The following is a 27,560-nucleotide window of genomic DNA, read 5'->3' as shown; positions in this document are numbered from 1 at the left end:
CACTATTGTAAAGTGGTTGTTCCACTGGATATCATAAGGTGAATGCACCAATTTGTAAGTCGCTCTGGATAAGAGCGTCTGCTAAATGACTTAAATGTAAATGTAAATGTAAGTCAGAACCGTCCAGATTAATGATGCTAGTCAGGTGGGAGGGAGCGGAGAGCAATCGGTTGAAGAGCATGCACTTAGTTTTACATGATTTGAAAGCAGTTGGGGGCCTCGGAAGGAGTGTTGTATGGCATTGAAGCTCCTTTGGAGGTTTGTTAGCACAGTGTCCAACGAAGGGCCAGAAGTATACAGAATGTTGTCGTCTGCATAGAGGTGGATCAGAGAATCACCAGCAGCAAGAGCGACATCATTGATATATACAGAGAAAATAGTCGGCCCGAGAATTGAACCCTGTGGCACCCCCATATACTGCCAGAGGTCCGGACAACAGGCCCTCCAATTTGACACACTGAACTCTATCTGAGAAGTAGTTGGTGAACCAGGCGAGGCAGTCATTTGAGAAGCCAAGGCTATTGAGTCTGCCGATAAGAATGCGGTGATTGACAGAGTCGAAAGCCTTGGCCAGGTCGATGAAGACGGCTGCAGTACTGTTTTTTATCGGCTGAGGTGCACCCGTGACCAGCTCGGAAACCAGATTGCATAGTGGAGAAGGTACGGTGGGATTCCAAATGGTCAGTGATCTGTTTGTTAACTTGGCTTTCGAAGATTTTAGAAAGGCAGTGCAGGATGGAAATAGGTCTATAACAGTTTGGGGCTAGAGTGTCTCCCCCTGTGAAGAGAGGGATGACCGCGGCAGCTTTCCAATCTTTGGGGATCTCAGACGATGCGAAAGAGAGGTTGAATAGGCTATTAATAGGGGTTGCAGCAATTTTGGTGGATAATTTTAGTAAAAACCACAAAAGCTAACTTGCGATGTGGCTAGCTTGCTAACGACTAGTCACTGTTCAGATACAGCTAACTTGGTCATAAACGAGTTAGCCATGTTACAGCTGTACGCTTTCCTCCCTCGCAGAATTTTCCTCTAACTATGGTGAAGGAAAAGGAAAATTGCCACCACTGCACAGTCCCGAGAATAGCGCCCGGCGAGTGAGTTATAAGCTCACATCTGTGGACAGTTCAGCTAATTCTGGAAAATGCAGTCGGGTCTAGGGCTGTTGGGTGACCATATTGGGTGACCAAGATCGAATCCCCGAGCTGACAAGGTACAAATCTGTCGTTCTGCCCCTGAACAAGGCAGTTAACCCACTGTTCCTAGGCCGTCATTGAAAATAAGAATATGTTCTTAACTGACTTGCCTAGTTAAATAAAGGTAAAAAAAAAAATTATATATATATACTGCAGTCAAATTCCTAAACGGTCATGGTAATTAGGCTTCTCCAAGCTCTGATGCTGCTGATGGGCATTAGTAGCCTATCAAACTTGCTAACTGCCTGGTACTCAGCACTCTATTGTCCCTCTAATCACTCTGACATCAATGCAAATGTCGTGAAAATCGAATCAAACACTTCATGAGAGCCCATGAGCTCATGTTTTGCAACATTTCTATAGGCTATGCAATTATGCGAGAAAACAGAGTGATGGCCTCTATTAAAAAGAGGAGGATCCCATCAGCTTTCTATAGGCTAGGCCTACTATATTTATTTCTCAACTTTTTTAATATTAAGCACGTTGCTTATCTTTACACCAGGAGTATAGCCTAACTGGCTGGCAAGAAAATGAACCATGGGAAATGCGTCCTTCATTCGTTATTTAAGTGCATAGATGACATGTATTTTTTCCCGCTGCCCCTGTTTCGAGACAGTTGCATGATAATGGTCCTCTCTTAATCAAAACAAATTTCACACAAATATTATTTAGTATATGTAAAGACAAGATTAAATTAAGAATAGTCTGATGGGTGACAATATTAGCCTATCACTTGTGAATTATGTCCAGCATAAGGCAAGAAACAATGCCTTTTTTTGGCGACTTTTTCGAATCATAGTCGCACACCTCATGTAGCCTAGCCCATAGGCCTATATGTTTTGATAAGGTTTGTATCACAACTAAAGTGGCCAAATGACTTCTTAAAATTAAGCACATTAATCCGCTTTAAAAGGGGTGTAGAGCCTAACTGGCTTACATAAGCAGTGTGAGTTTCAAGTTTGGGGAAGATAATTGCACTATAAAAATGCACCTTTATAATAAAACCATGACATGCATAATGCATAATCGCTTTTAATAATGGTGTTTTCCCACTAATGGCACATTTGTGCTTATAGTCTACTGCCATATGCGCATTGCTGAGCTAACAATGTGAAGAAATTATCAACATTTAAAGCTAAACGTTATGATCTGTTGCGTCAGCCACATTGTATAAAAAAGGTGTTTTGGTGCTAGTGGTTGTATTAATTTGGGATCTATCGCATTCCACAACAGTCCCAGACTATTTTTGGAATATTTATTTCTAGCAAAGAATAGAATAGGTCAGCTTTGGTACTATGGGGGATAGTAGATTGACATAGGCTAGTGCTTTTGCTGTTTGTTAGGCCTACTCATCTTGTTGGCTGACGAAAAGTAAATGTGGACAGTTCTTCCAATATCTTCAATATGCACCTTGGAATTGGATAAGGACACGCACAGTTGCATCCCCGGTGTGTCTGTCTTCACTTGTAGCCTGTGAGAAATACCTGATCACTTGATGGAGAGCCATGTGAGTGAAAGGTGCTCGCAGCACTCTGGGAGAAGGGCACAACGCAGCACTCCGGGCCAAGGGCACAACTGCCACTGGCCGCAAAAGGCATGGATTTTTTTTAGAGTGCATTACAGCCACACAAAGGGGATGCCACCGTGAAATTTGAGGCGTTATCAAGTGCTCGTCAAATTGTGAGAGACTATTAAAGTGTGTACAGCCTGCGCAAAAAACAAGGCAGAGCTCATGCTTTTCAAGCGATTTTTTTCAAATCATTCTTCATACTATAAAATAATTCCCCGGAATTCTAAACAAATCTTGTTGGCTAAATGAACTAGTGTAACCCACAGGCATTTGGCGTAGCCAGATCAGGACCTAACATAAGGACAACTCAGAGTATGCTACTCTGTTCTTCTGAAATAGACTACATTTTCTTCATATCATTCTTCTTTAGACCTGTCTTAAAAATAATATTTATTGTGAAGTTGAAGGCTATATTACATGGATTTATTAGAATTTTTAAAATATAGATGTTCCGAAGGTCTGCATGTGTGTAAGCCAGGAGATGCTAAATGTGTTTATGTTAATTAACGTCAATGTCACGCTCGTTGTACGAACTGGAAGCATACTCGGACCAACGTGCAGCGTGATCTGGGTTCCACATATTTTATTTAAGTGAAACGCACAAAACAATAAAGAATAAACGAAACGTGACTAAGTGGTGCACAAGCACAAAACATAAAATACAAAATAATATCCCACAAACACAGGTGGGAAAAATGCTACCTAAAAATGATCCCCAATTAGAGACAATGATTCCCAGCTGCCTCTAATTGGACAGAATATCCCACCACACCAGGACCAAGCAGCGTTCCCGGGAGGAGAAGGTATCCTGCCTGGGCTTGGGAGGAGATAAAGGAGGAGAAGACATTTTGGACTTGAGAGGAAATTATGGCTGGAGACAAAAGCCTTCCTTGGAAGCAGACGAACGGAGAGAAGGGAGGACAGCAACGACGCCAGGGTTCGCGGCCACATAGAAAGCCCAAAAGATAGCCCAAATTCTTTTTTTGGGGGGGGGGGGCACACGGGGTGGTCAGCGGAGCCAGGGAGTCAGCCAGTGACAACCTGGGAGGAGATAGAGAGGTGGTCGGTCGACCCAAGGAAAGTACCAGAGCCCGCTTGGGAGTCAATGGAACAATGCGAGGAGGGATACCGGAGAATGGAGTTAGCTAGGAGTATGCGGCAACGCAGGCGTTTGGAGGAGCGTGTCACCAGTCCAGTGCAACTTGTGCCGGTCCCACGCATCAGGCCTCCAGTGCGTGTTCCCAGTCCGGTACGTCCTGTGCCTGCTCCTCGCACTCGCCCTAAAGTGTGTGTCACCAGTCCGGTACCATGTGTGCCGGCTTTACGCACCAGGTCTCCAGTGCGCCTCTACAGCCCAGTACATCTTGTGCCAGCAGTGTGTCATCGAACCGGTACCATTGATGCCGGTTCTATGCACCAGGTCTCCAGTGCGCCTCCACAGCCCAGTACGTCCTGTGCCAGCCACACGCATCAGGCCTCCAGTGCACCTTCACAGTCCAGAGCTTCCGGCGACGGTTCCCAGTCCAGAGCTTCCGGCGACGGTCCCCAGTCCAGAGCTTCCGGCGGCAGTCCCCAGTCCAGAGCTTCCGGCGGCAGTTCCCAGTCCAGAGCTTCCGGCGGCAGTTCCCAGTCCAGAGCTTCCGGCGACAGTTCCCGGTCCAGAACCTCCTGAGACGGTCCACAGTCCGGAACCTCCTGAGATGGTCCACAGTCCGGAACCTCCTGAGTCAGTCCACTGTCCGGAACCCCCTGATACGGTCCACAGTCCGGAACCTCCTGAGAAGGTCCACGGTCCGGAACCTCCTGAGATGGCCCACGGTCCGGAACCTCCTGAGATGGCCCACGGTCCGAAACCTCCTGAGACGGTCCACTGTCCGGAACCTCCTGAGACGGTCCACGGTTCAGAACCTCCTACGACGGTCAACAGTCCGGAACCTCCAGCAAAGGTCAACGGTCCAGAACCTCCAGCGACAGTCAACGGTCCGGTACCTCCTGCGAAGGTCGGCAGTTCGGAGCTTCTAGACACGGCATCCAGTCCCGATCTATGGCGGGAGCCTTCCTCAGCGCCGGTGCCCAGTCCAGGCTCGGCGTCCAGTCCAGCTCCATGGCCGGAGCCCTCCTCTGCGCCGGTGTCCAGTCCAAACACGGCGTCCAGTCCTGCTCCATGGCCAGAGTCTTCTTCTGCGCCGGTGCTCAGTCCAGATACGGCATCAAGTCCCGCTCCATGGCAGGAGCCTTCCTCTGCGCCGATGTCCAGGCCAGGGCTGGTGTATCCTCGGGATGAGCGGGTTCTTCGGCCCGCACCAGAGCCGCCACCAAAGCTGGTGGATCCGCGAGCTGAGCGGGTTCTTCATCCCGCACCAGAGCCGCCCCCGATTCTGGCGGATCCACGAGATGAGCGGGTTCTTCGTCCCGCACCAGAGCCGCCACCGACACTAATCACCCGCCCTACCCTCCCCTTTTGGTTTCAGGTTTTGCAGTCGGAGTCCGCACATTTGGGGGGGGGGGGGTACTGTCACGCCCTGACCATAGATAGCCCTTGTTTCTCTATGGTGTAGTAGGTCAGGGCATGACTGGGGGGTATTCTAGTTTATTATTTCTATGCGGCATTCTAGTTTCTTTATTTCTAGGTTGGCTTGGTATAGTTCCCAATCAGAGGCAGCTGTTTAGCGTTGTCTCTTATTGGGGATCATATTTAGGCAGCCATTTCCCCACTGTGTTTTGTGGGATCTTGTTTGTGTATAGTTGCCTTGAGCACTGCATAGCTTCATGTTCGTTTTTGTTCTTTATTGTTTTTGTTTGCCGGTTCACGTAATAAAGATGATGAACCCAACACGCTGCATTTTGGTCCCGAATGTTCCTATGACGACCGTGACAATCAATTACCGTGAGACCGACAGATATTTGCTTGACAATCACCGGCTGATGAAATTTTGTGACTGCCACAGCCCTAGTCATGTCGAGGTAAGCTTCTGATAAAGGCTTCTGACGAATACGCTGGGGGCGTATCCCATAAGTGAAATACCGAAATGAATACTTGAAAGAGAACTATAATTTTCATAACATGGATGGTTAGTTCTTGCATCCATAGTTCTGTCTATGAATTTGAGAGTGGTTACATTTCTCCAGGCCCATCACTCAGCATTTTACCAAAACACAGGCGAAGTGACCACTTTGTTATTGTTTCAATTAAGGATTCTAGCTTTAAGATGAAAGGTAGCCTATTCAACTAGGACATTGGGTTAATACAATTACAGACTCATGGACTGAAGTATGCCAATTGTAATATAGTTCACAGTAAATGTTACTTATTCTCCTGATGTTTTGATGCCATGTTAGTTTGACTGGGAATTAAACCAATGTCATCTGCATGGCATATTGCCTCTGGGAGCTATGTCTTCTTACTGGGCACAGATGTAAGTTCAACGTCTAGTTTTGATTTACATTTGGTTGAGTTGTCAACTAAAGGGAATTAAATGTGAAATCATAAAAAAATGTCACCATGTCATTTGATTTAGGTTAAAAGTTGGGTGAAAAAACCCCGAAATGCCCTTACGTTGATTACTTTTTTCAAATCCAATCAGTTTTCCACGTTGATTCAGCGTCCTCACATTGATTTTTTTGGGGTTGGAATGATGTAGAAACAAAATTGATTCAACCAGTTTTTGCCCAATGGGTTGTCTCAGTACTAACTTAACCACCTGTGCCAACTCTGTGACACTGTAATCAGCTCTTTGTTTTGGTGTCAAGCACAAGACTTGATTATAGTACTGGGAACACACCAGGGCTCAATGTGTCCTCATGTACAGGCCACGTCCAGGCCGCTCATCTGACAATCCCCAATCAATACTCAATCAAAAAGTTCATACCCTGGAGCAAATCTGTGATAGTGCCCTGTGGCAGCTGAGCCCTGGAGCTCTTTATATCTCAGCAAAGTGGAACATGCCTCTGACAAAGACAGAACACAGACCAGGACACGACTGATGGAGAGAGAACACTGGTTTGAGATATTGATGTCCATGTAGGTCTCTTTGTTCAAACAGTCCTGGCTGCTATAATTTGAAAGACATAAGAACAGGTAGTGCTAGTTGGAAGGTCCGTGACAGACACTGAGCAAACTTCTGCTTTAAGTTTGTCCTATTTCATCATCTCTTTGCCCAGGTGACTGTCTGGAATACTGCATCAATGACTTGAGCAAAGAAAGCTTATAGTTTTCAACTTTTAATGTGAAAAAGAGAACGAGGAGGGAAATATTATAGCCCTCTACAGTCTCTCTTGATTATAATACTGTTATCTATTTCTCAGCCCCTGTGGTCACAGTCAAAGGGCTGACACAAAGATATACAGTACCAATAAAAAGTTAGGACACACCTTCTCATTCAAGGGAGAGTGATGGAGTGCTGCATCAGATGACCTGTGTTCTGGAAATTCAGTACTGTGAAAGAATTGTTCATTTCTTCAAACAATCATCTTTATTTAATATCGATTAATTATTGCAATAATGAAACCAGTCAGCCCAACAGTCATGACTGTTGAGCTGAGCAGCCTAACTGAACATGAAAAAACTGATATTATATAAGACCTAAGAATGCTTAGTCAGACTGGTTCCATCTCCCATAAGCAACCGTGGTTATTTACAAAGGATGGTGATTTACCCTCAACCCGGCGCAGTTTCCCAGATGCCAGGAAGATGAGACAATGAGGCATTGTTCTAAACTCTTCCAGGCTATCTCTATCTCAGGTCACACACACCACATCTTGTCTATGGAATGCCAGCTTTTAGGTTTTTATCACCAAGTCATTGTCAGCTCAAGCTATCTCTAGCAGGCTAACTGCAGGAAGCTAGAGTGGAAACCATCTCTTTACAGAAACACAGAATTAAACAGAACAGAAGTCTGTGTACTTAGATGAATCGTTTTCCCCATAAAGCTCACCTGAAAGAGGAGGACACTTGGGCATTTTGCAGGTCAACTCCAAATCAGTTCTATCTGACTTGACATTTTATCTGGTGACGTAGAGAGAGACACCATCAAAGGCTCAATAGCAACATTCTAAACAGCCTTGGGTGAGAAAGGCATCATGAAAACGAAACCTCTCAGACGAAGGTAGCCTAGTGCATAAGAGCGTTGGGCCAGTAACTGAAAGGTCGCTGGTTTGTATCCCTGAGCAGACTAGGTGAAAAATCTGTTGTGTCCTTGAGCAAGGCATTTAACCCTAGTTGCTCTGGATAAGAGTGTCTGCTAAATGACTTAAATGTAATCAAACAGAGAAGCTGAAGTAAAACCTCAGGACCAGGGCTCCAGTTATACATCTTTATTAGCCTAGGACCCAGAGATTAGACTAGCATTGATTTAAGCTGGAGAACAAAATGAGTCAAGTTCTTTATAAACACAATCTCCTTAAAAACCATCTCTACCTTCAATATAAGCCTTTTTAAAAGCCCCACCAGGGGAACGAGGGGCCAGTTCTAAAGGGGTTATCTTGTCTGGAAACGCTCATGTCAAACAATGAGGGCAGATAAACTTAATTGGAGAACTGGAAAGAGTGCAGGCCCAGGCCGTCAGAGCAGAGGCAGAAAGGCAGGGGAGAAAAGATGGGGGCGAGATTGGATTGTCTGGTCTCTCTCTCTCTGTGGGCTCTGTGGTGTTGTGTGAGTCAGAGCAGGGTCCCCTCGTCCCTCAGAGCGAGGGACAGATAATCAAGCCCCAGTTGATGTGGGACTGTGCAGAAGGGCAGAAGGAGAATAGAAACTCTTTAATAGATTAGCGGCGTTCGTGTAGTGGAACCGCCACAGGGGAGACCAAGGCCGCACCTCACAATCCACAGTACTGTATGATTGTTGCTGGAAGTCTGGGAGAGAGCTCTGATCTGCATAGCACTCAGGCATGACCAACAGAAAGGGAGAGAGAGATGGAGGGAGAGACAGATACAAGGGAGAGAGAGAGGCCCAGAATGATGCCATTTAGTTCAGAGATGATTTAAGAGCCACCACATCAACCACTAAAATAGTGGTTTAATTTTCCCCAAACCAATGAAATGTATTGGAATAAAGCCCTATTCGCATATATTCAGATCAAATCACACTGAGAATAAAGCATTTTTAAAATGCTATTTTAACCCACTGTGGAGTCATATTGCTCCCTATGGTAATTTAAAGAAGATAGCTCACTTATGATGGCTCCAGACAAATCAAATTGTGGTATTTTGGGGACAAAGGCAAATAAATGAATGAATAAACTCTGAGGGAGTGTTTTGAGTTTCTCTAGAGGGGAGACAGACCTTTGCTCAGCTACCCATGAGTGACAGTTGGATACGCCACGATACACATCAGGACCCCTGCAGCACCTGTTCCAGATGTCGCTCATTTGTTTTTGAGTATGTTACATTTAATAAATAAATAAATATATCTTTATATATATATATATATATATATATTTACCTTTTTTTAACCAGGTAGGCCAGTTGAGAACAAGTTCTCATTTACAACTGCGACCTGGCATGATGTGATGTGGTACAAGTAATACAAGTATCCAAAAATCACTTTACATGAACATTTAGCGTAGAACAATAAAGATACACTCTCAAACATTTGTTTAATTTCAGACAGTAGTTTTGAAAGTGGTGCTCACGTGCCAAAAAAGGTCCCTGTTTTTTGTGTACTATGTCATCAAATTGTGTACTACGTCATCCATTTCATTTGATATATTACGTCCTGCAATAAAAATATATATACTCTTTATACAGTTCCTTCGGAAAGTATTCAGTCCCCTTGACTTTTTCCACATTTTGTTACATTACAGCCTTATTCTAAAATTGATAAAATAAAATAAAATACTTTACACACAATACCTCATAATGACAAAGCAAAAATAGGTTGTTAGAAATTTTGGCAAATATATTAAAAACAAAAAACAGAAATACCGTATTTACCTAAGTATTCAGACCCTTTGCTATGAGACTCGAAGTTGAGCTCAGCTGCATCCTGTTTCCATTGATTATCCTTGATTGGAGTCCACCTGTGGTGAATTCAATTGATTGGAGATGATTTGGAAGGCACAAACCTGTCCATATAAGGTCCACAGTTGACAGTGCATGTCAGAGCAAAAACCAAGTCACGAGGACGAAGGAATTGTCCGTAGAGGTCCGAGACAGGATTGTGTCGAGTCACAGATCTGAGAAAGGGTACCAAAACATTTCTGCAGCATTGAAGGTCCCCAAGAACACAGTGGCCTCCAACATTCTTAAATCTTAGAAGTTTGGAACCACCAAGACTCTTCCTAGAGCTGGCCACAAGGCCAAACTAAGCAATCAGGGGAGAAGGACCTTAGTCAGCGAGATGACCAAAAACCCAATGGTCACTCTGACAGAGCTCTAGAGTTCCTCTGTGGAGATGGGAGAAACTTCCAGAAGGACAACCATCTCTGCAGCACTCTACCAATCAGGCCTTTATGGTAGAGTGGCCAGACAGAAGCCACTCCTCAGTAAAAAGCACATGACAGCCTGCTTGGAGTTTGCCAAAAGGCACCTAAAGATTCTCAGATCATGAAAACAAGATTCTCTGGTCTGATGAAACCAAGATTGAACTCTTTGGCCTGAATGCCAAGCATCACGTCTGGAGGAAACCTGGCACCATCCCTACGGTGAAGCATGGTGGTGGCAGCATCATGCTGTCGGGATGTTTTTCAATGGCAGGGACTGAAGGACTAGTCAAGATTGAGGGAAAGATGAGTACAGCGAGATCCTTGATGAAAACCTGCTCTAGAGTGCTCAGGGCCTCAGACTGGAGCCAAGGTTCACCATCCAACAGGACAACGACCCTAAGCACATAGCCAAGACAATGCAGGAGTGGCTTCGGGACAAGTCTCTGAATGTCCTTGAGTGGCCCAGCCAGAGCCCGGACTTGGACCAGATCTAACATCTCTGGAAAGACCTGAAAATAGCTGTGCAGCAACGCTCCCCATTCAACCTGACAGAGCTTGAGAGGAACTGCAGAGAATTACTGTGATTGTCTGTCTGCCGTTCATTCTCAAGTTTATCTGCCGTTCGTTCGCTGAGGTGTGCTATAGGGACCACACGCCGGTAGCGTTTGACTGGCGACTGAATTGCGACATTCTCTCCCGTTTCTTCCAGGTGAATCGGTAGAGATATTTCAAGTCTGAGCCAATCAGAGAGTACAAGTGGGGAGCCGAAAGGAAACCAACAGGTAGAAAAAAATAGGTAACTTTTCCCGGTGACATCATCCACCCCTTTGCAGCTTGCTAAATGAGCCAGTCACACTTCATAATATACAATGCACTCTTACCGGCCAGTTTGTTAGGTATACCAGCCTGTTCCCGAAAATGGATCGCTCCTACAGACGGTGAGTCAGGTGGCCATGGCTTGCTGTATAAAGCAGGCAGAAAGGCATCGATACATCGTTAAAATGGGTAAAATGTGTGACATAAGCGACTTTGAGCGTAGTATGATCGTCGGTGCCAAGCACGCCGGATCCAATATCTCGGCAACGTCTGCCCTCCTGGGCTTTTCATGCACGACAGTGTCTAGGGTTTCCTGAGAATGGTGAGACAAAGAATAAACATCCGGTCAGTGGCAGTGCTGTGGGCGAAAACAGCTTTTTGGTGAGAGAGGTCGAAAGAGAATGTCAAGAATCGTGCAAGCTAACAGGCGGGCCACAAACAGACAAATAACAGCACAGTATAACAGTGGTGTGCAGAATGGCATCTTGGAACGCACAACTCGTCGATCCTAGTCACGGATGGGCTATTGCAGCGGACGTCTACACAGCTAAAAACAAGAAGCAGCTCCACTGGGCACGCGATCATCAACACTGGACAAATGAGGAGTGGAAAAACATTGCCTGGTCTGATGAATCCTGTTTCCTGTTGAATCATGGTGATAGCAGAGTGACGATTTGGGATAAGCAGCAATAGTTCATGGACTCATCCTGCCTGGTGTCAACTCTACAGGCTGGTGGTGGTGGTGTACCGCCATCCAATCTGTAGCAACTGCATGATGCCATCGCATCAGCATGGACCAACATCCCTGTGGACTTCAGGCTGTTCTGGAGGCAAAGGGGGGTCCGACCCGGTACTAGATGGATGTACCTAATAAACTGGCCGTTGAAGTATAGGATCATGGTAGCTAGCCATTTAGCTAACGTTAGCCGTCTAGCTAAAAATATATCTATGGGCTGTATTCGATTATGGAGAGTGAATTAAATAGTTTATTTGTCATCTTGCTAGTTAGTTATCTAGTTGTGGCTATCTGACTAGTATCACCAAGGGCTTTCTTCAGCAATAGCAACAGTAGCACAGATAGCTAGAGCATAAAACAACACACATGGACATGCATTGCCAAACAACACTACTGCCACCTTATGGTTTGGAGTATTTTAAGGCTGGTCTCTGCTGTGTGACACTCCGTTCAGACGTGCTAAGTGTTGTCGGCAGGCAGACGTTTGACAATCCTACCAGTGTGTCTGAACCTTAAGAGATGACAGTCCTAAACACACTGGCTCCACTGATACCACAGACATTAATTTGCTGGGTGGCTGCTTGGCTTGAAGGACAGATAATTAGGCATTGTGGGATTGAAACGCTCCCGGAGTTGTGAACAGTAGTGGGTCTGTGCTGTGAGAGACCCAGACGACTGTGTGAGGAAATCCTAATGGTACAGACAAGCCACCATTATATTACAAATTACCTGCCAGCATTAGTGTCACCCTCGGCCCAATCATTTTCTCTCCTGGATCAATCTGTGCTCTGGCCTCCCTAGTCCTCCATGGGGGCCTGTCTTGGCAATTAGGTATTGATTTTGTTTGCCTTTTATTTTCTGAGCCTGATGACCCAACACCCCTGCAGTCTCTCAGCTCTTCTGCTCCGTGTTCAGTTGTGACAGGCAGGAGACGCAGAAATGTCTCAGTCAGATGGTGAACTACAGGGGAGGAAGTTGGGCTGCACCGATTAGGCTGCAGTAGAGAGATCAGTTAAACATCGAACCCAGCGTGACTGTGGATAAGTCTGGACAAGGGGTCATTAAGAAGAGCATATCTGGACACTCCAGAGTATCCTCACATGGGAGTTAATTGGATAATGAGATAGTGCTATTTGATTTAGCATCATTGCATGGAGTGTCAATGAATGGTTTGTAATGGATGGTATGTTATGCTGTTAGATGATGAAATGTTAGTGGATGGAGCACAAGTGTACACAAGAGCTTTGCCCTGACCATTTATTTGTGTAAGTGAGTGTGTTTGTGTGTGTGTCTCTCTCTCTTTCTCTCACTGTCTCTCTCTCTCTTCCTTTATTTTTCTTTCTTTCTTCTCTCTCTATCTCTGTGTGTGTTTGTGTCCATGTGTGTGTGTTTGTATCCCTATGTTTATGACATAAGTCTTTTCAGTCTGGTCAAAGCTGTAGAGACGAGAGGAATGCAGAGGCGTCCTTCACATCCACTCTCACAGTGGGAGCCCCGACCCTAATTACTTCTGATAGAGACAAATTAGATGGTAACACTAGCAGAACCCCAGTTATATGGAATATGTTCATTTATGCTGCGTCATGTTCAAATACTACATGAGAGGGATTTAAAAAAATACTTAGCAGACAAAACACAAACATGGCCTGAGAGCTGAGCTGAGGTTAGGTTACAACACATCCGCCACGCTGATCCTCAACACAGAGGCCCCTCAGGGGTGCGTGCTCAGTCCCCTCCTGTACTCCCTGTTCACTCATGACTGCGCGGCCAGGCACGACTCCAACACCATCATTAAGTTTGTCAATGACAAAACAGCCTGATCACCGACAACGACGAGAGAGCCTATAGGGAGGAGGTCAGAGACCTGGCCGGGTGGTGCCAGGACAACAACCTATCCCTCAACGTAACCAAGACTAAGGAAATGATTGTGGACTACAGGAAAAAGAGGACCGAGCACGCCCCCATTCTCATCAACGGGGCTGTAGTGGAGCAGGTTGAGAGCTTCAAGTTCCTTGGTGTCCACATCACCAACAAACTAACATGGTCCAAGCACACCAAAACAGTCGTGAAGAGGGCACAACAAAACCTATTCCCCCCTCAGGAAACTGAAAAGATTTGGCATGGGTCCTCAGATCATCAAAAGGTTCTACAGCTGCACCATAGAGAGGATCCTGACTGGTTGCAACACTGCCTGGTATGGCAACTGCTCGGCCTCCGACCGCAAGGCACTACAGAGGGTAGTGTGAACGGCCCAGGACATCACTGGGGCCAAGCTTCCTACCATCCAGGACCTCTATACCAGGCAGTGTCAGAAAAAGGCCCTAAAAATTGTCAAAGACTCCAGCCACCCTAGTCATAGACTGTTCTCTCTGCTACTGCACAGCAAATGGTACCGGATCGCCAAGTCTAAGTCCAAAACAGCTTCTACCCCCAAGCCATAAGAGTCCTTAATTAACATCTAATCAAATGGCTACCCAGACTATTTGCATTGCCCCCCCCCCTATTTTGTTGCGTTACAACCTGTAATTTAAATAGATTTTTATTTGGATTTCATGTAATGGACATACCCAAAATTGTCCAAATTGGTGAAGTGAAAAAAAAACCTTGTTTCAAAAAATGTTATTACAAAATTCAAAAAGGCACTCGCACATCTGAGCAGTCTTGTTGCAGGTGCATGGCAACAGTTGAAACAGGATGAAGGAAAAAAGGAAACCGCACACTGTTCTTGATAGTATCACTGATATTTAATAAGCTTACGTATCGGCCTCACGGCCTTCGTCAGAGCTTTTGTGAATTTTCTAAAACAGCACCTCTATGTAGACCTAGCCCCACCCACATCGGTTCCACGTATGGAAAGGAGTTGGAGGCAAAGGAAAAATAAATAAGTGCTACCAAACATAACAATATGTATTTCACAAATATAACAAAAGTGTATAGACAAGACGCACCGAACACGTCCATAAAATCACAACAAGGACATAGCAAGTTTTCATTAATCATTGGGTACATCATGTGGAAAAAACAAAGTGATCTTAAATAGGAGCATAATTTAATTCACAACATAACATGCATAGGCATTTCATCATTAAGTCCTTTAGGAAATAATGTCTGGAGGGTGAAAATCCAAAAACATTCTCTTTTGCTGAGAGTATTATTAATATCCCCTCCCCTGTCTGATATCTTGACTTTCTCTATACCACAAAATCTAAAGGTAGAAATGTCATGCTTTAGGTCATTAAAGTGTACTGCGACTGGATAATCCCTGTCGTTTCTCCTGATTGAACTTTTATGTTCACTAATTCTCTGTTTGAGAGAGCGGGAGGTTTTACCGACATAGCAGAGCCCACATGGACATTTAATAATGTAAATAACATGGGTGGTGGTACACGTGATGATATCGTTAATTTGAAACCGTTTTCCTGTGTGGGGGTGGCAGAAATATTCACATTTCATCATATTGTTGCACTGAGCGCATCCTCTGCATTTATAGCTACCATTTGGTAGAGGGCGTAAAAGAGCCTGGCTGATTTTCTTTCGTGGCTGGCAGTTGGCATGAACCAATTTATCGCGTAAATCGCGACCTCTCCTAAACACAATGAGTGGTGGATTTTTAAATTCAGCCGGCAAAGCTGGATCCGATGATAGAATATGCCAGTGTTTCTTAACCACACCTCCCACTTTACGCGAATTCAAAGTATATGTGGTTGTGAACATAACGGAGTGTTCTTTTGCTTTAGCAGGTCTTTTTTGTAACAATTCATCTCGTGTTTTTCCCAATGCCAAATGAAGAGCTTCATCCACACATTGTGGCGAATAGCCTCTTCTTAGAAACCTAGTGCGCATCTCCGCTGCTTTTTCTAGATAATCATCATTGGAGTAGCATATACGGCGCAGTCTGAAAAACTGGCTTCTTGGAAGTCCTCTTTTTAATGGCTCAGGATGGAAGCTGTCCCCCTGTAGTAGAGTATTTCTGTCTGTTTCTTTTCGATACAGAGTTGTAAACAGGGTTCCATTTGATTTCTCAATCCACATATCGAGGTAATGAACGCGTTGAGTGTCACTTTCAATGGTGAATTTGAGATTGGGGTCAATGTCATTGAGTAGTGACATAAAACCTGACAACTCTTGTTCAGTTCCTTCCCATATGCAAAAAATGTCGTCAATATATCGATACCACTTCAGGATTTTATTCAAAAATGGATTTTCGTTTTTGTTATTGACAAAACGTTCTTCAAATAGACCCACATAAAGGTTAGCATAGCTCGGAGCGAATGTGGAACCCATCGCCGTTCCATTCGTTTGGAGGTAGTATTCATCATCAAACCTAAAATAGTTATACTTCAAAACATATTTTGCCAGCTCTAAAATGAAGTTTGTTGGTGGATATTCATTAGTATCTCTGTCTCCCAAATAGTGAGCTAGTGCTGCCAGCCCCCTGCTGGTGTATAGACTCTCGACATCTAATGTGACCAGAATACAGTCTTCTTTCAAACCCGTTATTGGTGAGATCTTGTTTATGAAGTCTATAGAGTCTTTTACATAGGATGGCAATGCTTGCACATGAGTTTTAATAAAAGCATCTATAAAGTTCAACAATGGCTCTAGCATTGAGCCTATTCCTGCAACCACTGGTCTGCCTGGATAATTGCCTTGTTGTGTTTTAGGTTTGTGTAATTTCGGTAAAATGTAAAGGCATGGACGTATAGCACATTTACAGCAAAGATATTCATATTCAGGTTTTGAGATAAGGTGGTTTAATAGGGCTTGCTCCAAACTAGAGCCTATATCCCTTAGGAACACCTGTGTGGGATCAACACTTAGTTTTCTATAGAAACGTTCATTACTGAGTTGTCTCTGAATTTCTTCTTTATATTTTTCATAGTCTAAAACAACCACAGCACCCCCCTTATCTGCAGGTTTAATAACCAACGAAGAATCTTTCATTAATTCATTCAGTGCCTGTTCTTCTGTTCTAGTGAGATTTTTCTGAATGTGGTTTGTTTGTCTCGTATATACTGACATGGCTTCTTGTTCGACTAACCTACAATAGGTATTAATCGAAGAGTTGTTGACTATGGGACAGAATTTGCTTTTGGGCTTAAAATGTGTGCCAGTTCGTTGATGTGTTTCTTGGCCCGAAGCAGTGTTTTGTGAAAACACATGCTTAAGTTTAATCTTACGGAAGAATTTGAACAGATCTACTTTTGTATCAAATGGTTTATCTGTACATGTAGGTACAAAAGAGAGACCCCTAGATAAGACTGAGACTTGAGCGTCAGTAAGGTCTTTTTTGGAGAGGTTAATTACCGCGTCCTGCTGTAGCTCCGTGTCCACGGCCTGTGATCCTGGTCTCCTCTTCGACCGCTTGCCTCTCCTGCATCGTTTCTTTTCTTTCCTAGAGCCTTGTGTTGCTTCCGGGCTAGAAAAACCGGCTGTGTGCCATGGTAGCTGGAGTCACTGTCTGTAGGGAATTCGCTCTCGGTGGATGCCTCTGTGTCCCCATTTCCATGTCTTCCTGCTGCTGCGTATCTGCGTCCCTCAATCTGTGGTGCGTCCCTACGTCGGCCTCTCCGTGCTCCTGTCCTTGGGCCTTCCCATGCATACACCTGGTTAAGCTGGTAATCCTCTGTGTCACGCTGATATTTCTTGATCTTTGTTGCTTGTAGGGAGTCTCTGTATTTCCCAATGGACTGGTTGATCGCGTCGTCTATGGCTGTAACAACAGACAGAAATACTCTACTACAGGGGGACAGCTTCCATCCTGAGCCATTAAAAAGAGGACTTCCAAGAAGCCAGTTTTTCAGACTGCGCCGTATATGCTACTCCAATGATGATTATCTAGAAAAAGCAGCGGAGATGCGCACTAGGTTTCTAAGAAGAGGCTATTCGCCACAATGTGTGGATGAAGCTCTTCATTTGGCATTGGGAAAAACACGAGATGAATTGTTACAAAAAAGACCTGCTAAAGCAAAAGAACACTCCGTTATGTTCACAACCACATATACTTTGAATTCGCGTAAAGTGGGAGGTGTGGTTAAGAAACACTGGCATATTCTATCATCGGATCCAGCTTTGCCGGCTGAATTTAAAAATCCACCACTCATTGTGTTTAGGAGAGGTCGCAATTTACGCGATAAATTGGTTCATGCCAACTGCCAGCCACGAAAGAAAATCAGCCAGGCTCTTTTACGCCCTCTACCAAACGGTAGCTATAAATGCAGAGGATGCGCTCAGTGCAACAATATGATGAAATGTGAATATTTCTGCCACCCCCACACAGGAAAACGGTTTCAAATTAACGATATCATCACGTGTACCACCACCCATGTTATTTACATTATTAAATGTCCATGTGGGCTCTGCTATGTCGGTAAAACCTCCCGCTCTCTCAAACAGAGAATTAGTGAACATAAAAGTTCAATCAGGAGAAACGACAGGGATTATCCAGTCGCAGTACACTTTAATGACCTAAAGCATGACATTTCTACCTTTAGATTTTGTGGTATAGAGAAAGTCAAGATATCAGACAGGGGAGGTGATATTAATAATACTCTCAGCAAAAGAGAATGTTTTTGGATTTTCACCCTCCAGACATTATTTCCTAAAGGACTTAATGATGAAATGCCTATGCATGTTATGTTGTGAATTAAAATATGCTCCTATTTAAGATCACTTTGTTTTTTCCACATGATGTACCCAATGATTAATGAAAACTTGCTATGTCCTTGTTGTGATTTTATGGACGTGTTCGGTGCGTCTTGTCTATACACTTTTGTTATATTTGTGAAATACATATTGTTATGTTTGGTAGCACTTATTTATTTTTCCTTTGCCTCCAACTCCTTTCCATACGTGGAACCGATGTGGGTGGGGCTAGGTCTACATAGAGGTGCTGTTTTAGAAAATTCACAAAAGCTCTGACGAAGGCCGTGAGGCCGATACGTAAGCTTATTAAATATCAGTGATACTATCAAGAACAGTGTGCGGTTTCCTTTTTTCCTTCAAAAAATGTTATGAAATAATAATAAGATCTTGTGCAACAAATTACCTTCAGAAGTCACATAATTAGTTAAATAAAGTCCACCAGTGTGCAATCTAGGTGTCACATGATCTGTCACATGATCTCAGTATATATACACATGTTCTGAAAGGCCCCAGAGTCTGCAACACCACCAAGCAAGCGGCAACATGAAGACCAAGGAGCTCTCCAAACAGGTCAGGGACAAAGTTGTGGAGAAGTACAGATCAGGGTTGGGTTATAAAAAAATATCAGAAACTTTGAACATCCCACGGAGCACCATTAAATCCATTATTAAATAATGAAAATAATATGGCACCACAACAAACCTGCCAAGAGAGGACCACCCACCAAAACACACAGACCAGACAAGGAGGGCATTAAACAGAGAGGCAACAAAGAGACCAAAGATAACCCAGAAGGAGCTGCAAAGCTTCACAGCGGAGATTGGAGTATGTGTCCATAGGACCACTTTAAGCCATACACTCCAGAGCTGGGATTTACGGTAAAGTGTCCAGAAAAAAAGCCATTGCTTAAAGAAAAAAAAATAAGCAAACACATTGGTGTTTGCTAAAAGGCATGTGGGAGACTCCCCAAACATATGGAAGAAGGTACTCTGGTCAGATGAGACTAAAATTGAACTTTTTGCCCATCAAGGAAAACACTATGTCTGGCTCAAACCCAACACCTCTCATTACCCCAAGAGCACCATCCCCACAGTGAAGCATGGTGGTGGCAGCATCATGCTGTGGGGATGTTTTTCATCGGCAGGGACTGGGAAACTGGTCAGAATTGAAGGAATGATGGATGGGGCTAAATACAGGGAAATTCTTGAGGGAAATCTTTTTCAGTCTTCCAGAGATTTGAGACTGGGACGGAGGTTCACCTTCCAGCAATGACCCTAAGCATACTGCTAAAGCAACACTTGAGTGGTTTAAGGGGAAACATTTAAATGTCTTGGAATGGCCTAGTCAAAGCCCAGACCTAAATCCAATTGAGAATCTGTGGTATGACTTAAAGATTGCTGTACACCAGCGGAACCCATCCAACTTGAAGGAGCTGGAACAGTTTTGCCTTAAAGAATTGGCAAAAATCCTAAAGACTAGATGTGCCAAGCTTATAGAGACATACCCCAAGAGACTTGCAGCTGTAATTGCTGCAAAAGGTGGCTCTACAAAGTATTGACTTTGGGGGGGGGGGGGAATAGTTATGCATGCTCAAGTTTTCAGTTTTTTGGTCTTATTTCTTGTTTGTTTCACAATAAAAAATATTTTGCATCTTCAAAGTGGTAGGCATGTTATGTAAATCAAATGATACAAACCCCCCAAACATCCATTTTACTTCCAGGTTTCAAGGCAACAAAATAGTAAAAATGCCAAGTGGGGTGAATACTTTCGAAAGCCACTGTAACTGTACCTACATGTACATATTACCTCAACTAACCGGTGCCCCCGCACATTGGCTCTGTACCGGTACCCCCCGTATATAGTCTTGCTATTGTTATTTTACTGCTGCTCTTTAGTTACTTTAATTTCCTATTCTTATCCGCATTTTTTAAATTAAACTGCATTGTTGGTTAGGGGCTCGTAAGTAAACATTTCACTGTAAGGTCTACACTTGTTGTATTCAGCGCATGTGACTAATAACATTTTATATGATAAGATTTGATATAGAAAAACACCCCTAACACTGAATTCTGAATGCAAATAGACAAATAGAGATGTGCCTTTGATTCCATACAGAAGATGAAGATGTAAATGCATAGGGCTATGCCAAGGAGTTGTAGCAATGCAGACCAACTATTCCAAGGCTGTCAAAAAAGAGGGGGCGCTTAGGGTAAAGGAGAAGAAATTGAGAGAGTACAGCCTTGGGGCATGTATAGCAGAGAGAGAGGTTTAAGATAGAGAGAAAAATTGTAAAAAATAAACAGAAAAGGAGTGGGTAAGTAAACAGAATGCGGAGAAACGCTTGCCAGGAGAGATGGGCCCAGGGTTGCTCAGTTTGCACAGAAATGTCAGAAACAGTGTGACATTGTCCCGTGCAGCCTCCCCTGATGTCTGCAGTCCCCCACAACAGAGACAAACACACCACACTGCCACCACACACTGCTACACAGACCACCATACTGAATTCTCAAATCCATACAGTAAAATACACACAAATCCAATTTGCATAATTTCCATGGTAGTTTAGAGGGCTTGTTTAGGGAAATGATGCTTCTATGGTATAGTTAAGTTATTCTTGAAGCAAAATGGAGTGGAATATTGCAGAACAAATGCAGGTTAAAGGGTGAGGTAAATAAAATAAGGCAAAGCACAGAAACATGATTGGTGCTCACACATTGTTATCCAAATCACACACACATAAGAAAAACACACATATGCACTCATGTATAGGCAGTGTTTTACATGAATGTAAAGTATGGGAGAGTTAGGGTTAACCCTGGTGGCGTGTGGTCCAGGCGCCATATTACTGACAGGCCAGGACAGACAGGGGGTCCAAGACCCGTCCACCTCTGTGATTAATGAGGCAGGGGTCAGGGGACAAATGCTGAGTTCCTGATTAGGAAGGTATTGGCAGAGGGCATAAATATGGGACTGATCCCTGTAACCTCATCTCCCACCCACCCCCGTCCACCCCTCCCACATAGACAGCTACACTGCAACTGTGCACCCACATGAAAAAAAACTGTAGTGTATAATATAGTGGGAATACTTTAGTATTCACTGTAGTATTTTTGCAGACTTTACTGTAGCATTCACTGTAGTGTTTTTTTGCGGACTTTAGTATTTGGTATTTACTGTAGTATACTATAAAATACTACAGTATTCTGTAGTATTTACTCTAGTGTTTTTGCAGACTGCAGTAAAGTATACTGTAGTATTTACTGTAGTATTTTAGCAAATCGTAGTATACTGTAGTATTTACTGTAGTGTTTTTGGGGACATTACTGTCATATTTACTAAAGTGTTTCTGTTTTTTTAACTGGAGAAACACTATTTTCCATTACCTGTAGGCAGGTAGTTAGATAGGTAAGTAGGTAGCTAGGACTGGATTCTGAATGGAGAGTTCAGAGCTTCTGCTCTTTTCTATAACCTGTAGGGAACACAATATATGGTCTATACTTGGCATGTAAGTTTCTCACTTACGGGTGGCACAAATTGGGTTATGGGGAAGGGGAATTGGCAGGGTATATACAAATACTGTAGTATTTACTAAAGTTTAAAAAAATTGTTTTTGTGGACTGTAGGGTTTTGTGGATAATACTGTAGTATTTACCATAGTATTCAACAGTATACTACAAAATTCTATACTAAGTTCTACAGATGATTGAGGGATACTACAGTGTGTAGTATATTTTTCTACAGTATACTACGGTTTACTACAGAAGTCTATAGTAAGTACTATAGTATTCTATGGAAAACAGTAGTATTTTTTATGTGGCCACCTTGCCTGGTGCCGCCTCTCAGGAGCAGGGGCAAATGCCACAAAATGTATCTCATTACATTCTGCTGGCACTGTGTTTGATGGACAGAAAATGTATCCCCCCCACACCAACCATGAGCAGTGCAGCAGTGAAGTGACTCCTCTGTACATCATCAGTCCTATCCCTCATTTCAATTTGATTTACCATGGCAACTGCTCCAAAGAGATGTCAGATGAAGACATAGTGAAATTAAATCAAGACCAGAGCGTCTATGAAACATATAATTGTAAATAAAACAAATCAGCATCCATCTTATTAAACCGAGTCACGGGAGGACCTGAATGTACTTTGTAGATAAAAATTGAATCCAAACTAGGCAGAAAATGAGTTCTGAAAAGTGAATGCAGCTGAGTTTGCGAAACCTTGAGTTAACTTGTCTCCGTAAACGAATTCAGACTTAAACTAAGATGATTCATCTGTATTTTGGCCTAAACCTCCATAACCCAATAAAACCTAGCCTGCTGGGTATTTGTCATATTCCTGAATCCCACCCAATTCGCTGCGAGGGTTTAAGCCATAACTTTACAAAGAGCTACAGGGAACTCTAAAGTAATTCCATCATTTGGCCCTTTGGCTATTAGAAAAACCTGCTTTGGTTCACAATATTAGTTCTATGTGCAACCAAAAGCCCTCTGCCTACTGTTTTATAGCCCCAGTGATAGCTAGCACATCATTATGCTTTCATTAGCCTAGCTGTAAAGATCCATACAGCCAAACACTGCAGTTGAAGACTATTGTCACCATGGGGAATAACACTGTGTTACTCTACTGACTGTGTGATTAATGTCTCTTGCCTGATGACTTTTCAGCCTTATCTGCTGCTGCTACAGCTGCTACTGAGTGTTACGTACAGTATATTTGTTTGTGTGCTAATGATATGAGCACAAGTCAGCTCTTTACAGAGTTAGGTCCTGATATCATCTCTGCTCTGTCTCATTACCCTTTCGTGTTGTGCAAACTCACTGTCTCTGTCTTTCTTTCTCTTTCTCTCTCACACACTAATACAGACGTGCGTACACACCCACTAACACACACGCACAGGAGAGTGAGGTCTTCTGTGACTGATGTAAGCCAAAAGTGTTTGAGGTTGTCACAGTAACCAGCCCAGAGAGGTTGAGGAGCGAATGAGGACAAGGGACCAGAGCCGGGGATAGCAGAGCAGCAGCGCCAGCTGGAGAACAGAGGAAAAAGTTCAGACCTCCAAAGGCTCTGCTCAGTTTTCCTGACTTTTTATTTATTTCTGCAGCACACAGAAGAGGAGAGGAGAAAGGAGATGTCATCCACTCTCCAAATGGTCTGCTTCCTGTGTGAGTCATTAAACAACATACACACAACAACAATAGTCCCGTAAAATGAAAAAAAGGAATGAAAGCTCAAATGATGATGCTCACCATTTTATGGTCACATTGTCTGACAATTAATGGGGGGAAAACATGTTTTTTTCAGAGATTCTTGATGAATGTTTTTCAAAGTTCACTCTTGGTGGATGTCTTTCAAAATTGAAGATACAGTCAATTCTGTTCTTAAGTACGGAACACAAATAATCAATAAGACACCATAATTACTCCTGCCTTTTTCTTCCCCTTTTTTGTCCTCTCAGCTGCTTTGAGCTCGTCTCAGACATCAGACCACCATTAATGCAGCAATATGAAGTCGGGTCAAAGAACGATCACAGCTGACAGTGGCACTAGGCTGATGATGACACTGCATCACTATCTTCATACCAGCTTCCCCTTAACCGTGGTCATCTTCACTAGGAACTAAAATTAAGCAAATTACCCAAAACGTGGACTGATTCCCTGAACTTGTTCAATCATAAATGCTTCATTTCGTTCTCCATTGCAAAATGTTTAGCAAATTTTTGCACTGATTAATACGACCCTGGTCAACATTGCCATAGAGAAGCAGAGAGAGCACTGCCACCTACCTGTAGGTGAGCCCTCCAGCACCTCCCCAGCGTAGCGGGTCTCCTTGAAGATGGGCCTGTTGTCATTCTGGTCATTGACGTCCACCAGCAGGGCTACAGGACCCTCCACCAGCTTCCCACTCAGGTCTGTCACAGACACCTCCAGCTGCAGACAGGACACACAAGGGTCAAAGGTCAGGACAGGAGTTCAGTTATACACCTGGTATGGAAAGGTTTATACAGAATGACATTCATTTAGACTAGTGAAAGCATAGAATACCTGATTGTCTGTTACACGCTTGAGAGATAAATGTATCGAAAAAAGCGCAATTCAATCAAAAACGAGTCTATATTGTATGAACAAGAGTAGTTTATGTACTTATCCGCGGACTCGGCACACACACACACACTTGGCACACACACAAACACAAACACAAACACACACACACACACACACACACACACACATAAAACAGTAACTACAATATTTCACCATTCTTAAAAGAACTGTAAACTCTATGTAAAGAGTGGCGAGTCGCACCAATCGAGTACTACTCATTTGTCTCTGTTCTCTCTCTCTTTCCCAACACTACAGCAGCAGAGACTATCATTTTATGAATAGATGGACAGTGATAAAAGTTAACGCCCGTCATTTTAATCTCCCAACCAGCAGGAGAAACGAGTGCTAGCTAGTTCCTTTTCCTGACTTGAGCAGATGGATCTGGTGTTAGTGACCTGTGCTGCTCTGCCATGTTACTGAGGAGCAGACACAATGAGAGCACACATTAGGCCTGCCCTCAGATATGAAGAGGTCCTGCAAAGCTTCAAACCACAGGAAGCAGTTCAAACCCACTTTCCAGCTAGCACATAACATTCTGAGAACCATATGTTTCTTAGAGCTTGATGATAGCATGGTTGTCCTATGGTTATTTTGCCTACAACCTTGCCACAGTGTTCTGGCAATGGTACAGGATACCCAGGTAGAAGATAGCGTTCTGAGATATGTTTCTTCTGTGGGAATTTCAGTACTTCAGCATAACGTTTCCTACGGGTGTTTCCTCATGTTCTCAGAACATTAAGAAAACTTTCCATTAAAAAAAACACAAAAAAACATAAGTAACGTTGAAAGAACCTTCTAAGAATGTTATTTAAAAAATATATATATTCCGTTCTCAACGACAACAAAACTCTCTCTATCCTCTGTGTGATCACACTCTCTGCGGCCAATGTGAGTAAGACCTTTAAACAGGTCAACATTCACAAGGCTGCGGGACCAGACGGATTACCAGGACGTGTCAGGACGTGTACTGCGAGCATGCGCTGACCAACTGGCAGGTGTCTTCACTGACATTTTCAACCTCTCCCTGTCCGAGTCTGTAATGCCAACATGTTTTAAGCAGACCACCATAGTGCCTGTGCCCAAGAACATGAAGGTAACCTGCCTAAATGACTACCAACCCATAGCACTCATGTCTGTAGACATGAAGTGCTTTGAAAGGCTGGTCATGGCTCACATCAACACCATTATCCCAGAAACCCAAGACCCACCTCAATTTGCATACTGCCCGAACAGATCCACAGACGATGCAATCTCTATTGCACTACACACTGCCCTTTCCCACCAGGACAAAAGGAACACCTACACTACCATTCAAAAGTTTGGGGTCACTTAGAAATGTCCTTGTTTTTAAAGAAAAGCACATAAAAATAACATCAAATTGATCAGAAATACAGTGTAGACATTGTTAATGTTGTAAATGACTATTGTAGTAAATTACTATTGTTAATGGAATATCTACATAGGCGTACAGAGGCCCATTATCAGCAACCATCACTCCTGGGTTCCAATGGCACGTTGTGTTAACTAATCTAAATGTATCATTTTAAAAGGCTAATTGATCATTAGAAAACCCTTTTTTAATGATGTTAGCACAGCTGAAAACTGTTGTTCTGATTAAAGAAGCAATAGAACTGGCCATCTTTAGACTAGTTGAGTATCTGGAGCATCAGCATTTGTGGGTTCGATTACAGGCTCAAAATGGCCAGAAACAAATAACTTTCTTCTGAAACTCATCAGTCTATTCTTGTTCTGAGAAATGAAGGCTATTCCATGCGAGATACTGCAGAGAAACTGAAGATCTCGTTCAACGCTGTGTACTACTCCCTTCACAGAACAGCGTGAACTGGCTCTAACCAGAATAGAAAGAGTAGTGGGAGGCCCCGGTACACAACTGAGCAAGAGGACCAGTACATTAGAGTGTCTAGTTTGAGAAACATTAAAATAGTACCCGCAAAACACAAGTCTCAAAATCAACAGTGAAGAGGCGACTCCGGGATGCTGGCCTTCTAGGCAGATTTGCAAAGAAAAAGCCATATTTATGTCCAGTGTCTGTGTTATTTTGCCCATCTTAATCTGCTAACCTACAAAGGATTACATGGGCTTGCTCCTACCTATCTTTCCAATTTGGTCCTGCCGTACATACCTACACGTACACTACGGTCACAAGATTCAGGCCTCCTAATTGTCCCTAGAATGTCTAAGCAAACAGCTGGAGGAAGGGCTTTCTCCTATAGAGCTCCGTTTTATGGAACGGTCTGCCTACCCATGTGAGAGACGCAGACTCGGTCTCAACCTTTAAGTCTTTATTGAAGACTCATCTCTTCAGTAGGTCCTATGATTGAGTGTAGTCTGGCCCAGGAGTGTGAAGGTGAACGGAAAGGCACTGGAGCAACGAACCGCCCTTGCTGTCTCTGCCTAGCCGGTTCCCCTCTCTCCACTGGGATTCTCTACCTCTAACCCGATTACAGGGGCCGAGTCACTGGCTTACTGGTGCTCTTCCATGCCGTCCCTAGGAGGGGTGCGTCACTTGAGTGGGTTGAGTCACTGACGTGGTCTTCCTGTCTGGGTTGGCGCCCCCCCTTGGGTTGTGCCCTGGCGGAAATCTTTGTGGGCTATACTTGGCCTTGTCTCAGGATGGTAAGTTGGTGGTTGAAGGTATCCCTCTAGTGGTGTGGGGGCTGTGCTTTGGCAAAGTGGGTGGGGTTATATCCTGCCTGTTTGGCCCTGTCCGGAGGTATCGTCGGATGGGGCCAAGTGTCTCCTGACCCCTCCTGTCTCAGCCTCCAATATTTATGCTGCAGTAGTTTATGTGTCAGACTGCCCATCTGTTATATCTGGAGTATTTCTCCAGTGTCCTGTGTGAATTTAAGTATGCTCTCTCTAATTCTCTCTTTCTCTCTTTCTTTCTTTCTTTCTTTCTTTCTCTCTCTCGGGGGACCTGAGCCCTAGGACCATGCCTCAGGACTACCTGGCATGATGACTCCTTGCTGTCCCCAGTCCACCTGGCCGTGCTGCTGCTCCAGTTTCAACTGTTCTGCCTGCGGCTATGGAACCCTGACCTGTTCACCGGAC

The 27,560-nt window shown here is 43.8% G+C and overlaps 1 protein-coding gene across 3 annotated transcripts in view; it reads right to left on the bottom strand.

The window, feature by feature from the left end:
* Positions 1-27,560, bottom strand: part of cdh13 (cadherin 13, H-cadherin (heart)) — a 493,352-nt gene that overhangs the window by 202,232 nt on the left and 263,560 nt on the right. For all 3 annotated transcript variants that reach the window (XM_029757800.1, XM_029757798.1, XM_029757799.1), the window contains one exon: positions 24,170-24,314. In XM_029757800.1, the coding sequence (XP_029613660.1) occupies positions 24,170-24,314 (145 nt within the window). The remainder of the gene's footprint in view (positions 1-24,169; positions 24,315-27,560) is intronic.

The sequence above is a fragment of the Salmo trutta genome, chromosome 7 (genome assembly GCF_901001165.1).
Source record: "Salmo trutta chromosome 7, fSalTru1.1, whole genome shotgun sequence".
Lineage (NCBI taxonomy): Eukaryota > Metazoa > Chordata > Actinopteri > Salmoniformes > Salmonidae > Salmo > Salmo trutta.
Note: the sequence above shows the minus strand (reverse complement) of the source record. Positions and strands in the feature narration are given on the sequence as shown.